The sequence below is a fragment of the Squalius cephalus genome, assembly GCF_949319135.1.
Source record: "Squalius cephalus genome assembly, chromosome: 9".
NCBI classification, from domain to species: domain Eukaryota; kingdom Metazoa; phylum Chordata; class Actinopteri; order Cypriniformes; family Leuciscidae; genus Squalius; species Squalius cephalus.
Window position 1 is genome coordinate 24353443 of NC_137130.1, and position 15528 is coordinate 24368970.

Genomic DNA, 15528 nt, shown 5'->3' on the forward strand with positions numbered 1-15528 from the left:
TCATACACTGCCATTCAAAAGTTTGGGGTCTGTAATTGAAATATATATATATATATATATATATATAAATTCTTTTACACTCACCAAAGCTGCATTTATTTGATCGTAAAAATAGTAATATTATGAAATATTAACTAAGTAGTTTTCTACTTTAATATTTTAAAATGTCATTTATTACTGTGATGCATAGCTGAATTTTCAGCATCATTACTCCAGTCTTCAGTGTCACATGATCCTTCAGAAATCATTCTAATATGCTGATTTAATGCTCAAGAAACATTTCTTATTATTATCAATGTTGAAAACCATTGTGCTGCTTATTTTTAAAGAAACCTTGATACATTTTTTTCAGGAATCTTTGATGAACAGAAACAGCATTTGAAAAAGAAATACATACAAATGTTATAAATGTCTCCACTGTCACTTTTGATCGATTTAATGCATCCTTGCTGAATAAAAGTATTAATTTATTTATAAAAAAACCCTTACTGACCCCAAACTTTTGAACAGTAAGATTTTTGCAGAACTATCCCTTTAACTGCATGAATATCCCCAAGGCTCTCTATAGGAAGCACACACTGAGAACACATTTCACTGTGTTTTCCTATTAATAATGAGTGTGTGCAGAACATCTTCCCTTTAATCACACACGGACAATAAAACTTTAACATCCTGAGTCACGCATAACTACATGACTTCAGTTCAACACACCAAAATTTAACAACTGCCCAAAACCGCTAACTCACTGACTTTTACGTGAATCCACAACAAAACATCCAAAAGGATGCCGTCCTGAGCCAGGAGCCACAGCATAATGCATCTAAAGAGCGAACACATTGGCCTGTCCTGGGAGCTGAGAAAGATTCTCAATGCGATTAATTTACATTCATGGCCGTTTTGATCGTGCGCTCGGAACCAAATGAGGAAAGAAAAGGTGGAGGGTTGAAGAAAAAGAAAATCAAAACAATAAAAGAAAATGCCCAGGGCAAAAGCAAAAACTCTCTTCCTCTCTCTTGAGCTGGGGGAGTAGAACTGGATGGTGAGAGAGCTGATTTTTATCCTTGGCATAGGGGCAGAAAGAGCTGCGGACAAAAAGGCCCTTGTACCAGCGTGTTAACTCGGCTAAAAGCCCCTAATGCCCCCTAATCGTGACTGGCAGGGTTGGTGACCTCCCCTATTACCCCTCTCAATCTCTCTCTGCCACACAAAAGCTCACTTTTCTCCCAGCGTGGCTTTCATGTGCCTCCAAATGCAAAGCTGTTACTCGTCCCTGATAATGAAGCACATACACACCACCGACTTCAGGAAGAGATCAAATGAACAGCGTACACTTAAAGAGCGAGGATGATAAGAGAGAATGAATAAATGAATCGAGACAGGGAATTTCAAAAATGGGGGCGAAAGAAAGAAGAAAAAGAGACAGAATGAAGGGTGGAAACAAAGTCTTGAGCCACAGAAGAGTTTAGCATAGTTGGGTTTTGTCCCACGTTTCTTTTGTGGAAGTTCGATACTTCTCGGCTTATGTGAACCAAAGGCTTTGACTTCTCTGGGAGGTTTTGGGGGCTGCTCACCCATCCAGCTGGCCCACAACAACAAGGGGCTGAGAAAACTGGCAAAGGAGGGGCAATCTGACTTCACAAGCATGCTCCCGCATATACATTCTTGACTTGCTTCAAAGCTGCCTTTACATATAGTTCTTCATCAACCATTATCTCCGTTTTTAGCTATTTTATACATGTAACATTTTAATTATGTATCTGTTATACCCTTTTTCTAAACTAAAATGGCCTCAGCACAGTCGCATGCCTTTCCAATTATTTCTGCAAACAAGTTAAATCATTTATACATTAATGCACAAAAAACTACTGATCATCTGGGGGAAAAAATGCCCCATGTTGAGCAGCTCCCACTTTCCCAGGTAACAGGGCAAATGCTAAAAGATGCTGTCCTCTACTGGTCACGTGTGGTAATGCAACAAAAAGTGAAAGGGTCTTAAAGGAGAACTCCGGTCAATTTTAACATTGAGCTCATTTTTTTGTACATTTGGAGTGCTGTCAATACAGAGAACAACGACAAAAATCGGTGTTGCCTACACCGAGTTATTCTATTTTTAAAATTTGCACCCTGTTGACTTCAATGGGGCAAGTACTAAACCTGCTTTTAGCCTCTTAACATCCTTGATGTGTCATTACAAGTGCACAGAAAATGTGAGTGATTCCTTCTGAGTGAACACGAGTGAGTCTGACTGCAGTAGATGTGAAAGATATGAATAAAAATGATGTTATTTAAGCCAGCGCAAATACCTTTGTTTACATCCTGTTTTTCGGTTGAAGTCCAAAGTAGTCGATTGCCGAGTTCACGCGCGTGATCATAGGTATTAAACCTATGCGTGTGAACTCTGCAATCGACTACTTTGGACTTCGACCGAAAAACAGGATGTAAACAAAGGTATTTGCGCTGGCTTAAATAACATCATTTTTATACATTTCTTTCACATCTACTGCAGTCAGATTCACTCGTGTTCACTCTGAAGGAATCACTCACATTTTCTGTGCACTTGTAATGACACATCAAGGATGTTAAGAGGCTAAAAGCAGGTTTAGTACTTGCCCCATTGAAGTCAACAGGGTGCAAATTTTAAAAATAGAATAACTCGGTGTAGGCAACACCGATTTTTGTCGTTGTTCTCTGTATTGACAGCACTCCAAATGTACAAAAAAATGAGCTCAATGTTAAAATTGACCGGAGTTCTCCTTTAAGCGTTTTTTACAATTCCTAGGATCGATTTCTAGATTTCAGCTGTTGTTGTATTTTTGTTTACATTTGCTAGGACGCATTTCTCAAGACTTATATAAATTTTCAAAACTCTTCACACAGTGAGCACAACAACATGCTGAAATTTATTCGGAATTTAAAAAAAAAAACTTTGAAAAACTATTAAAACAATTAGATGTAGCTAAACACCAATAAGTTTTAATCATTCAATTTCATTTGGGGAAAACTTAGGAAAAATGTTGTACTTGAATGTAAACATTGACCATGTAACATACAGCAGTGAGTTATAAACAGCAGAGACGCAATTCTTGTTTTGTAAAGAAGTTTTACAAAAGAAAACCCTGTGTATTGCTACCTGATAGTGTTTTTAGGTTGTGTGTGTTAGGTAGTGACAGTTAGTGTTTTATGAGTGACAAAGCGCGTTTGCTGGATGACAACCTTTTAGTGTTAATGGAAGAATGGCTTGATTTCAGACATGAATAATGTGTTTTTGTAGTTTTAGTGCATTTTGGATGTGAAATGAACTGCCGTGCCGAGTTGTTTAGGGGAACTGTGTGAAGAGTTTTGAAAAAACAACAACAGTAATATCTGGGCAATGTCATAATTTTTTATTATTATTCATTATTAATATTTGCCCCATATAAATTATTTTCAAGAGTATTTTTTTATTATCTTTAGGTGGACTTTTTTTTCTTCAAGTATATAGTATTTCATCCATTTATGTCAATAGAACCAACTGGCTTTGTTGTTAAAACAATATACAAAATACAAATATAAAAGTAGCTGTAAATAACGCAAGACAGAACAACATTTTCAATAATTAGCCAGTAAGTGCTGTTCTTTTAAACTTTCTATTCATTAAAGAACACAATAGTATCACGGTTTTCCGACACTGAATTGTCACTGTGTGACACTGAAGACTGGAGTAATGATGCTGAAAATTCAGCTTTGCCATCACAGGAATAAAGTACATTTAAAATATATTTTAAACAGAAAACAGTTATTTTAAATTGCAAAATCATTTTACAGTATTATTGTTTTTACTGTATTTTAAACCCTTAACTAATATAGACAAAGAAGAGAATATCACGGGGGAAAAAATAGATGAATTCAAGGTCTGCTTTAAGGTGGTGCATTTTGGTCCCTGCTGTGGAATGACGGTTAAATTAATACAGACATTTGATTGAATTCTAAATGCATAGCTGAAGAGTCTAGTCTCACCGATGTTCCTGCTGTAAATGGGTACGAACACATTGATGACGCGCTCGAGACCAAGCAGCCCAACACACAGAATCACCAGAGCCTGCAGCCGCACACTTCCTCTGGGCCACATGAATGGCACCAGCAGACACACTTTCCTCCTGAAGTCCTGCCATGCTGAGCTAGAGATCACCTCCACAGGACCTTGTCTTTGAGGCTTCTGTTGAAGAGTAAAAGAATTTAAAACAAAAGAATAAAATAAAATTAGGGCTGTCAAACGATTAATCGCGATTAATCGCATCCAAAATAAAAGTTTGTGTTTACATAATATATGTGTGTGTAATATGGAGTATAATTATTTTCTATATATAAATACACACACATGCATATATATTTAAGAAAAATGTGTTATTTATATATAAAATATTTATATACAATATAAATTATATATAATATAAATATATATATATACAGTATATACATGCAAATATTTCTTAAATATATACATGCATGTGTGTGTATTTATATATAGAAAATAATTATACACCGTACACACACATATATTATGTAAAAACAAACTTTTATTTTGGATGTGATTGATCGCGATTAATCGTTTGACAGCCCTAAATAAAATACAATTAACCCTTGGGCATCCTTATGGACATTTTTGCCTGTGTTAATGTCAACTGCATAAATTTTGGCACAAGTGTGTATTTTTATTGGAATTTTACTATTTCACACCCATTTCTTTTAATAAATCTATTTTACACTAGGTACACAGAATAATTAGACTTTGAAAACCATTAAAACTGCAATTTTTAATCCCAGGGCCATTTAACTATAAAATGATACAGTCTTTGTTCATAGGCTTTCATTCTGTTGGCAACGCTTCAACAAAATTATTATTTGCCATTTTCTCAGGTTTGGCCTGTGTGGTAATTTTTCCCCTACGCACCTGACTTAGGTTGAACCGAGTGTCCTTGACACCTGAACATATTATACTTAGTTGAGTTGCCTCTGAATGCGCGGGTTGACGCCTAAGCGTAGCTATTCTTACCGCATAAATAAAATGCCCAAGAATTAGAGGTACCTGACCACAATATAACCCCGCCTATGAGTCTCACAAAGAGTCGAATGACGTCTCGCCCCCTATTGACACTATTATTCACTCGGGAATAAGGTCTTTAGTGTCTAACCTGTAACTTGTTCCACTATCTAACTTGCAATAACTAAACAGACTTCAGACAATGCCTTTGAATATACTTTAATCACAGCCGGAAGATCTCAGACAAATTTCAGAGAGAATCCCACCCGCAAAAGGAATTCAACAGTTTTTATAGAACAGGAGCATAGCAAAAGTGACATGATACATTATATAATGTCCCTACAATTTGATTGGTTCTTCATAGGCAAACCATTCTGGTACTAGGTAGAAGCATACTCTGTTTTCTTGATTACTTCATTGTTAATCACAAGTTTCAACCCTAGACATCTGTTTAATTTAATTTCCCATATTTGTTATTTTTACACTCACATGTGATAAAGTCACGAGTTTTCGGCCAAAAGGTTTGGAAACATTTAAGATTCAAAAGCATATAAATGTTGTTCCTGCAAGAAAAATAAATTTTAGTTATGATAAATTTAAAAAATCCATCACACCTGTAAAGCAAACTCCTGTTTTCTGCGTATAATAGAGCCAATTGGATAAATTATGCAGCTATAATTGTGTGGGTGTGTTGGTATGGATGTCAGAATGTGTTTTGTGTGCGTGTAATATTTAATAGAGAAAAACTCTACTGTACTGCAATTCACAAAACCAACCACTGTGTGTACCAGTGGAGCTTTGCTGGCATCCAATGGGGAAAATTGGAACTGCACACAAACAAAATCTTACTGAAAGCTATTTTTTTCGAGATATAAACCTCAAATTTGGAACACAACTTGTTTAGATTTATGGCTTGGATTTTCTAGCAGTTTTTGAGTTTCAACATGCTTTATTAAATCTATATTTTATATAAAAATGTTCATAAATAATTTTCATAAACTTAAACCTTTATAATATTTTATTTGTTTCACTTTACTTTTGTTTTTTACTTCAACAAAACTCAACCAAAGGGTCTTCCTTAAAAATTAGACCAAACAAGTATGTGCTCCAAAGCTTCAAAATATTATGACTGTTTTTTGACATGGACATTTTTGTCCTCGAAGTAACGTTACCTCAGAGTAACGTTTTTAAATTGATGCACAAGGGTTTAAAAAAAAGCGGCATATTCTTACCTCTACGGTCAGGGCAAATGATGCTTCTTGCTCTGTTTCATTTCCCAGTGCATTTTGTTTCGTTCGTCGTTTAGAGTACTTGTTTGCCATTGTTTGACTTCGTATAAACAATCAAGCTCTCACAAATACAGTCTGAATGCATTATTCCATCGAGTGTATTCAGTCAAAGGATTTGTGCTAACATTAGGATTTAAAGTGCATGTGTGCGCGTGTACTGTTTTCTATACTGACCGTGTGTAACGTTATTCAGCTGAACGGGAAACGCTCTGCGTATCATATGGGCCACTTTCACAACTCACATGACCGATAGACTTGTGGTCATGTGCCTCATGTGTTAAATGAAAACGCTGACGCTTTTAACCACCGAAAAGACTGTTCTCCTCTCTTAGGTGTTGTAAAAGAATAGTTTTCGTTTCGAGCAGCAAATGTTGCTTTGCTTGCGATTTCTAAAATAATGTTCCTCTAGAGGGCGCTATGCGGCTCATAAAGGCAGATTCTCAATCAAATCACACGGCTTTTTTGGTTTAATAAAGTTGTGTGTAATCTACAATGTATAATATTTTAAATTAATTCTAATTCCACGGATTGGTAACTGAAATGTAAAATGAAATGCACCATAGCAATTACTATAAAATGATATGTAAAAATGAGTTACCAATTAATTGGAAAGGACTGTGATTGGTCCATCCTTAACAGCGCCGAGAAACGTAACAAGTATCACACGAGAGAGCAGAGTCGCGTGCCTTGTAATACATTAGCTACGATTAGATATAGACTTTGATCATAATAAGTAATGCTATTATATTTAGTAAATTTTTTTACATTTATTTACTTAAAAAACATTTATTTATTTAAAAAATATTTACAAAAGTTACCTTTTAATGTAGTTAAAAAGTAGCCTACTGTATTAAAAGTAAAAGTAGCCTACTGATCGATGAATTATCGTTTAATTATTATTTTTTTCTAAATATGATCCATCCGACTCGTCAACATAGGCTACGTGGGGGTTTAGCCTAATCTAGACAGAATGTAAGGCGTAAAGAGGTTAAAAATCAGTCTGACATTATTAATTAATTTATTATGAGAATGTAAAAAAAAAAAAGTTAACAGACATAGCCTATGTATATATAGGATGTATCTTCTTTCACAAACAAGATTGTCTCGTTCAGACTAAAAAGTAGTATAGGCTACTATTCATTCAGTAGATTCACAAACAATGAAATGCTTCTTCATAAGCCACATGCACACTATGTTTTAGTCAGTCTGTGGAGGCAGGAAAAGGCACTAGAGTTGTGCACTTCAAAAATAAGAGACTTTAGTGAACAAACAATATGAGTCAATGATTCATTCACTAAAAGATTCATTTAACACACACAGATTCATTCATGAACCACTAATATAGAGCAGTTCCTGATGCTGGCCTTAACAAACACCTCTTCATACACACAAAGATGAAGAATATAGGCCTAACTGTGAATGAAGATAATGGTATAGAGGCATATGTAGGTCTACATGTAACATAGAGCTCATGCTGCTTGACCTACTGCTGATTTCAAGTGTTGTTTTTTAAATGATCGTCAACATTATATGTCAGTCCAGTAGATTGAGTTGATATTTGAAATCAACACAACTGTTTCTGAAGCCTTGATACGTTCACACATGCTACAAGCTCTTTACATCTCTACAGTTTGATAAGTTCATCAATTTGTCCAGTTTGGAAAGTGTTTTTCCAGTCAGCATCATGGAGCAGCGTCACCTGAGAAGAACCAGGGCTCTTCCCACACACCTGGGGGGATTCTTGGTGGAGGACGTCTCTTCCAGTCCGGACCCCAGTGAGCTTCCACAGCTGGCGACTGTAACGTTAGTCAGGTTAGATCACACTTACAGCTGCATCTCTGCCAAAGCTCGAAGACCCACAGGTTTGGAGGAGCGCTACTTGAAGAACGCTGCTGTCCTTCCTGACATCCGTCCAGCAGTCTCAGTCTCTTCAGTGGACGTGCGTCAGCAGGATGAGCCTGTCTCCATCCACGGCTACAGCGTACAGGCCTACCAGGACATCTACTGTGGTGGAGCCCATGATGAAGACACCCAGCGTCCATACAGTCTTAATATGTGCTTTATAAATAAATTGAACATTGAACATTGAACAAGAGTATCTTTCACTCTGTCCCCAGCATTTCAGCCAAGCAAAAGGTTCAAGACAACGAGTTCCTTTAAAGCTGAGAATTTGGGCTTGGCCAAACATTCACATCCAGTTACCCTTCTGCAAAAGAAATACCAGCATCTCAAAGGATTGCCTCTTCATGCCTTTTCCCAGGTTCAGCCATTGTTGCTTATAGTCTCTGATCATCACCACTTGATCATCCCCATGGAGCCAGTGTGCTTCGGCCCAATTGGCGGGCCAGCTGCTACAGGCTGGACACTGCAAGGGTCAGCTAATGTCCTCCAGCACCAAATCCCAGAGCAACAATGCTTTTTCACATCTGTGACTTCCACCTCGTGTTGTGGTTTCTCTCTTTTGTGAAATCACTTCTCAGAGATCTTTGATGCCAGAAATATTAGACTTCATTTTACAACAAAGCCGAGCACCTTCTGCAGAAGGTCGCTCCAGATTTTTGCTCAGCTCACACATATATACCATACATCCTTTTCCAGGTAACACACCCCATAGATATTTTTGGGTAAATGATTTGTACCATGTGACGAATAGAATAGAATTATCTGCTGCAAACAACATTCCAGGCCTTTCTTAAGGCTTCAGAAAGTCAAACCAAAGTCACACACAGAGGAAATAATAGTGTACAAATATATAGCTAAATAATAATAAAATCTTCCACATTCCCTCCTCTGGGGCTTATTTAAGCCCCACTTTCACTATCCTTTTCCAGAGTGTATAGTTTCAAAATCCAGCCCCCTCAGTTATGCTACCTAGTGACTAAACTGAGTCACCCATTCTCCTTTCCAATGACTAGATTATGCCACCAGACTCCGGAGGAGCATAAGAACCAAACATCTCTCTCCATACATTTTTCTTTCTTTCAGTTCTTTTTTCTTTTTCTTTCAATGGACAGAGTAAAAGATTTTTCACTCCCTAATCAAAAATGAAACATTGTTATACACTCACCTAAAGGATTATTAGGAACACCTGTTCAATTTCTCATTAATGCAATTATCTAATCAACCAATCACATGGCAGTTGCTTCAATGCATTTAGGGGTGTGGTCCTGGTCAAGACAATCTCCTGAACTCCTAACTGAATGTCAGAATGGGAAAGAAAGGTGATTTAACCAATTTTGAGCGTGGCATGGTTGTTATATAGAGTATGTCAAACATAAAAATCCATTATACTATTAAAAGTTTTTCTTGCGGTGTAGAGATCTTCTTTGACCCAGACACTTTGCACATCGTAGAGGGTCACCCTTGGGGAGGGGTTAGGCTAGCACACACACCCAGGGTTTGGCTCATCAATCATCTTCTTCGTCCTCATTAGAGGTACTTGAATCAACATCCAAAGTTTGTAAATATCAATTTAGTTTATAAGCCTAATCTTAATAATATAGGATTTGGCTGCCCTCTAAATTAGTTTTCCTCATCTTGAGATTTCAGCATTTCCATTTGTTTAACTGTGGTTTTGACAACTGATCTTAATATGGGAAGTACACAACAGAATAATAACCCCCTTTCAATATTGCAACTCCAAAAAACATTCCTAATTTAGCAAACCATACTCATAACTCTCCAAATTTTAAATCAAGTTTTCCTTAACTTCTGCTCTTAAGCTTTTTTGAATCAATTGTATTCGCAAAATGTTCCTCCCTGCGCAGTATTATTTGGTAAAAGTGCAACACTGATCTCCAAACATAAGTCATTCTACTTCAGATGAAGCATCACAATAAATCTCTGCTGATTATAGAAAATATAATTGATCCATTCTGCGTTTTTGTTTTGCGTGATCCATATGATTATTGATTCTCATTTTTATTCGCTTCTTATTTTTATGAAGGAATATCAATTCTTAAATTCAAAGAATCAAACTTTTAGTCAGTCATTTAGTTGATGAACGAGCAGAACATTGTAGTGCACCTTCTATCCAATAAATCGTAATTTGCTTTTGTGCTTTGTTATAAAGTTTCAGATTTCAAATTATGTCAATAATATTATCAAATTTAAACAAATAAATACCATTTTGACATTTTTAATGTTGCGTGTTGTAGTTAAGCTGTTATTGACTGAATTCCTTTTTTTCCTTTTTACTAATTTCTAAATAAACTATCATAAATAAACTAATCATGTCTCATGTAATCACTCAAACTAAGAAAGCTTGAGAGCAATGTTACATTTACCTCATAAAAGTCATTCAATAAACTCATTAGACAATTACATTAGACACTATATTACATATTCATTATTACATATATGTACATTTATTTTTCTGTATATCTGAATAAATCTAACAATCTAAAAGTTTTTATATCGACCATTTAAAACAAAGTTAGCATTATAACTTTATTATTAACTGTGATCTTAAAGGATTTGCTATCCTGTGGCTCCCTCTGGTGGACAACATTAGTATTCATCTCTGAATCGAATTGACATAAATGTCTGATAATTTTTTTTAACGATTACTACATTTTTTAATGATTATTTTATTACTGATAATATAGCCACATCAAACTCAAATTCACTGATTCATGGTACCTTATTTCATGCTTTAACGGTTGAATGTTAAACTTCCATTTTGTAGCTAAGCAGTAATTAATTATACATCATAATATCACTTGTTAAATGGTTATTTAATAATTACATTCAGTCCTGCATGAACAGATTCGGTTTGTTTTCAGATTCGATGTGCGCTCACGCGCTCTGCTCACGCACGCGACTTCGGGTGCGCGTGCGTGATGAGTGATTCAAATTTTATTTGTTATGGCGACGGGGACGCGTGTTATGAATTCTGACTGCAAATATCAACACTTTGATCGCTATCTGTTGGTTGAGAGACTAGACGAGGCTGATTCAGAGACTTTTGCTGAATATTTTCTGTGCTGATCTTGAGATTTTGAAGCTGTTCGGAGGATTTCAGAGAGGAGACTTTCATTCTACAAGGAGATCGGATAATATATCCCCTAACGTTACATCGTTGTATTTTTTAAAACTTCATATTATTTCTGAGGACTCTTTCATTTGATTGTTCTTTTCTTATTTTAGAGGGAGTTTGGAGTTTTACTTAATTTATTTTTTGGGAGGGGTATTTCTGAGGAGCATTGTATTGTATTTTGTATTGTATTTGTATTGTTTTTATTGCAGTTTGAAGGATGCCAGGCCCACATGTTTCTGTGCCCACAGGTCCGGCTCACAGGGAGCAGAGCCCAGATGATGGACGTCCGTCCACTTCCTCCAAACACTCTCGCAGAGGTCAGGCACTGAAGAGACAGGTGCACGACTCCCATCAGAGCGCTGAAAATGAGATGCCAATGAGAAAGAGGAGGAGGATGGGTAAGTCTGAGGGTAAAACAAATGACCATTGGAGAATATCACTGGAGTGTCATTAATTACCATATTTAACCACACCATATTATATCAAAATATAATTTTTGAAGTTCTTCCTCCTGCAGATCAGCAGGTTCAAACCCCTCCAGCTCCAGTCCACCACAGTCCAGCACTTTTCCGGAATTGGTTTGAGGTATTGGCCCTAATAAGCTACAAATGAATTTGAATATATATTAATATTTGGATGATTTTGACACCTTTTTGTGCATTTGTTTTAAATGTTCTTTGTTTATTGTGATATGGAAAGAAATCAGGGTCAAATCTCTTCTATGTGCTCTATGTATATCATCAGCCTGTTAGTAGTGAGGGAAGTGATAGTCAGGAGAGACAGAGGAAGAAGAGTAGGTCTGTAGATCTGATCACTCTTCACTGGAGTTCTGGAGAGCATCTCTCTCTTCACAGCAGTGGCTCAGCTCAGGGTCAGAAAGTGGAGGATCAGACCACTGCAACCATTAGTGAGAGACACGCTGAGGGTAAATCCAGTGACCAGATGACAATGTGTAAATGCTCTGTTTATTAGTGCTCTGGACATCATAAAGTCTACATCAGTTTCAGCGAGATATGAGTATCCATTAATGGAAACGTGTCATTCATGGGAACTTAATTAATTAAGCGAATTTTTCTGTTCCCTTGGATGAAGTGCCATTAATTACCATATGTTACAAATTCACACCTATATCAAAATCCCAAAGTTTGATCAAAGTTATGATTTTTTCCAGGACATGTCTTAAATATTTAAACAGAACTTTTTTTTTTTTTTTTTTTTAAGAATTCATGTAGTAACTGAAGGATCACCATAATATGACTATGCAGTGTTTAATATTTTTTGATTGCATTTAAACATGCTTTTGTTTGATATTCCTTGCTCTATCCGGTGGTCTTGAAGATCATCAGGTTCAAACCCCTCCAGCTCCAGTCCATCACAGTCCAGTCAGTCCAGCACCAGGTCACAACAACAGAGCGGACGAGACAACTGAGGGTGAGTTTACGGCCATGACCTCAAACATTAAACTCACTGCTGTCCATGCAACTAAATTGAATCATCTTTTTGCAGACAACATTCTGAGCCGGTATGAGATGGGCAGAATGCTTGGTGAGGGATCATTCGGCTCCGTTTATGAAGGGAAACGCTTGGAGGATGGCCTTGAGGTATCGTCATTTTCTTACAATATTTAGCCAGCAAATTATTTTGTCTCACTACATCCATTTCAAATCTTTTTGTGTAGATTTTTTCCACTACAGTATTTACTGCATTTGACCTGTTAGAAATGTAACAATGTTTTTTTTTGGTTGATCAGGTGGCAGTGAAAATTGCCAGAAAGCCGCAGAACCTGAAATACATCTACATTGTAAGTAGCCTACACTCACTATGTGGTTTTCAAATTAAAATATGTAAACATAATGACAACACCTTCATATAATAATGATCTTTCTTCCAGCCTGGTCATCCCGCACCCTTCCCATTAGAGGTCGGCCTATTAATCCTGGCTAATAGGGGCCCCAAAGTTTCAGAGATCATTGAGTTGCTGGACTGGCAGGACCAGCCTGACCAATATATCATGGTCTTGGAGCGTCCCTCACCCTGTGAAGATCTGTGGCATTTCTGTAATCGTCACGAAGGCGTCCTAGATGAGGACACAGCGCGGTTCATCATGGCGCAGGCAACACTGGCTGCTTATATGTGCTGTCGCCGTGGAGTGTTTCACCGGGATGTTAAGCTGGAGAACCTGCTGGTCAACACAGAAACGCTTGAGGTCAAACTGATCGACTTCGGGTGCGGGGATCTCCTGCAGGAATCTGGCTATGAAACATTCTGTGGTATGAATTATGAATCAAACCTGTAGTTTGGGACTTAAGTTCTAGTGACTAGTTCAACTGGTATCATATAAACCATATCTCACATTTGAGGCAGCATTTTTTAAAATTAAAAACACCAGATGTTTTTACCACATGTTATGGTATTTCACCCATCAGACAAATCTTTTTTCTGCAGGCACTCTACGCTACCGCCCACCTGAGTCCTGCGCAGAGGGCAAGTACCACGGGAAACCAGCTACCGTGTGGTCTCTGGGAGTGCTCTTATTCCTGTTGGTGTGTGGACGCTTTCCAGAACCACGAGACAAGCAAATGATTGATGAAGACATCTGGTCTGATCCTGGCATGTCAAACGGTAAGATGGCATTCATCACAACAAAGAAGACCAACTTTAAATCATACAAAACAAAGAAAGTACGAAAAAGTAACACCTGAGCCAAGTGGCTGTATAGAAGATAGATATTGGATAATACAAGCACTTTTTCCTGATTTTCTGACCGTATTTTATAGAATAGTGGAATCTTACAGCTTAATACAAAGACAGCAGGTGTAAAGTTGAAGGTAATATAATCTGACTCACTTCTATCGTTCTGCACAGAATGCTGCCTCCTGATTCGATCCCTCCTGAAGGAAAGCCCAAGACAACGGATTTATTTGAGGAAAATCCTTCGACATGAATGGTTTAAGGTAATGAGCCTAAGATCAGCTGCAAATGATTTTGAAGATTATATTCACTTTTCATTGTAAAGATTTTAAAAATGTTTTCTTCTAATTGTAATCTATGACTGTAACCTTTTTTGTTTGTTTGTTTCAGGTCACAGAATAAGACGTGAAGAGCAATGTCAGGATTCCTCTCTTAGCCGCCCCAGAAGTTCCTGTGAAAGCTGCTTCTGCCACGGCCCTCTCCGAAGGATCTCCAGAGAACACCATCTTTGTATATTTGTGAATAATACAATCTTTGTATTCTTGAATAATGGCTGTTATTGTTCATTAACTATTATTGTATATACATTTTATATTAATTTTATTGTAATAAAATAAATCATATTTTATATAAACAATATTGGCGTACCTGATTTTGAGAAATGGTATGTGTGTTAGACCACTTAACATTGTGATTGCTATCAGGATATGAGGAGACTTTCAAATAGCATAACACAATTATTGTTTTTGTAGACAATCACCTATTGCACCTCAGCATTTTCCAAACACTTTTATCTTTATATGGAAACAATTCTGTATTCTTCAGGAGGGGCAGGTCCTCTAACCACCTTATTTTGTATTTTTTAATGCCAAGGTATCAAAAATACAAGTACATAGCAAAAATGTAAAGGTTACATACAATTAAATGATAATAAAATCCATAATTTATACATACATGGGCCTATACATACAGGTTTCATATAGCCTATACATATAAAAACAAGAAAAACAGAACAGAAAACTTTAATGAAGTAAATTAAAAAGTTGAAACAAGGTTATTGTCTTAAGAGCTTTAAGATTCTTAGATGATGAAATATTTTGGATGTACTGTTGGACCTCTCTCTTAAAAACAAGGAATGTAGGATTTTGAAGTGAGAATTAACAGCGGTGAGTGTGAAATTCTGCAAGGAGCAATAATAGATTATTAATAATAAAGTATTCGTTAGTTTTAGCTTTTTGTATGTTAAAGAAGTAAAACATGAAATCCTTAAAAAACAAAGAGAAACCCGGAAGCACATTGCAGTTAATAAAATGAGAAAATTCGTCCCAAAATAGTTGTATGAGGACAATCCCAGAAGATATGAGGAGCAGTTTCATCAGGGGCGCCACAGAAAGAACAACTTGTGTCTATATCTGACTTAAACCTTTTCAAAAAAGCTTTAGCAGGGTAAAATTTGTGTAATAATTTTAATGAAATTTCTCTAGCCTTGT

General features: G+C 36.6%; 2 protein-coding genes across 6 annotated transcripts in view; one reads left to right on the plus strand and one right to left on the minus strand.

Moving 5' to 3' along the window:
• The window catches only part of abcb6b (ATP binding cassette subfamily B member 6 (LAN blood group) b), a 33125-nt gene extending 26437 nt beyond the window's left edge, over nt 1-6688 (minus strand). For both annotated transcript variants that reach the window (XM_079882111.1, XM_079882112.1), the window contains exons 1-2: nt 6253-6688; nt 3997-4195 (exon numbers count right to left, since the gene is read on the minus strand). In XM_079882111.1, the coding sequence (XP_079738237.1) occupies nt 3997-4195; nt 6253-6342 (289 nt within the window). In that variant the 5' untranslated portion in view covers nt 6343-6688. The remainder of the gene's footprint in view (nt 1-3996; nt 4196-6252) is intronic.
• Nucleotides 6689-11465: 4777 nt separating this feature from the next.
• LOC307164897 (serine/threonine-protein kinase pim-2-like) lies at nt 11466-14537 on the plus strand. Of its 4 annotated transcripts, XM_079882117.1 has the most exons (9): nt 11466-11745; nt 11865-11932; nt 12686-12778; nt 12854-12948; nt 13098-13148; nt 13239-13617; nt 13793-13969; nt 14213-14301; nt 14429-14537. In XM_079882117.1, exons 4-9 carry the CDS (start codon nt 12877-12879, stop codon nt 14438-14440), a joined length of 780 nt encoding a protein of 259 aa, XP_079738243.1. In that variant the 5' UTR covers nt 11466-11745; nt 11865-11932; nt 12686-12778; nt 12854-12876; the 3' UTR covers nt 14441-14537. The 4 variants fall into 4 exon arrangements, with proteins under 4 accessions (XP_079738243.1, XP_079738241.1, XP_079738240.1 ...); XM_079882115.1 differs by having other exon boundaries at nt 11850-11932; nt 12686-12948; XM_079882114.1 differs by having other exon boundaries at nt 12686-12948.
• Nucleotides 14538-15528: the final 991 nt, after the last annotated feature.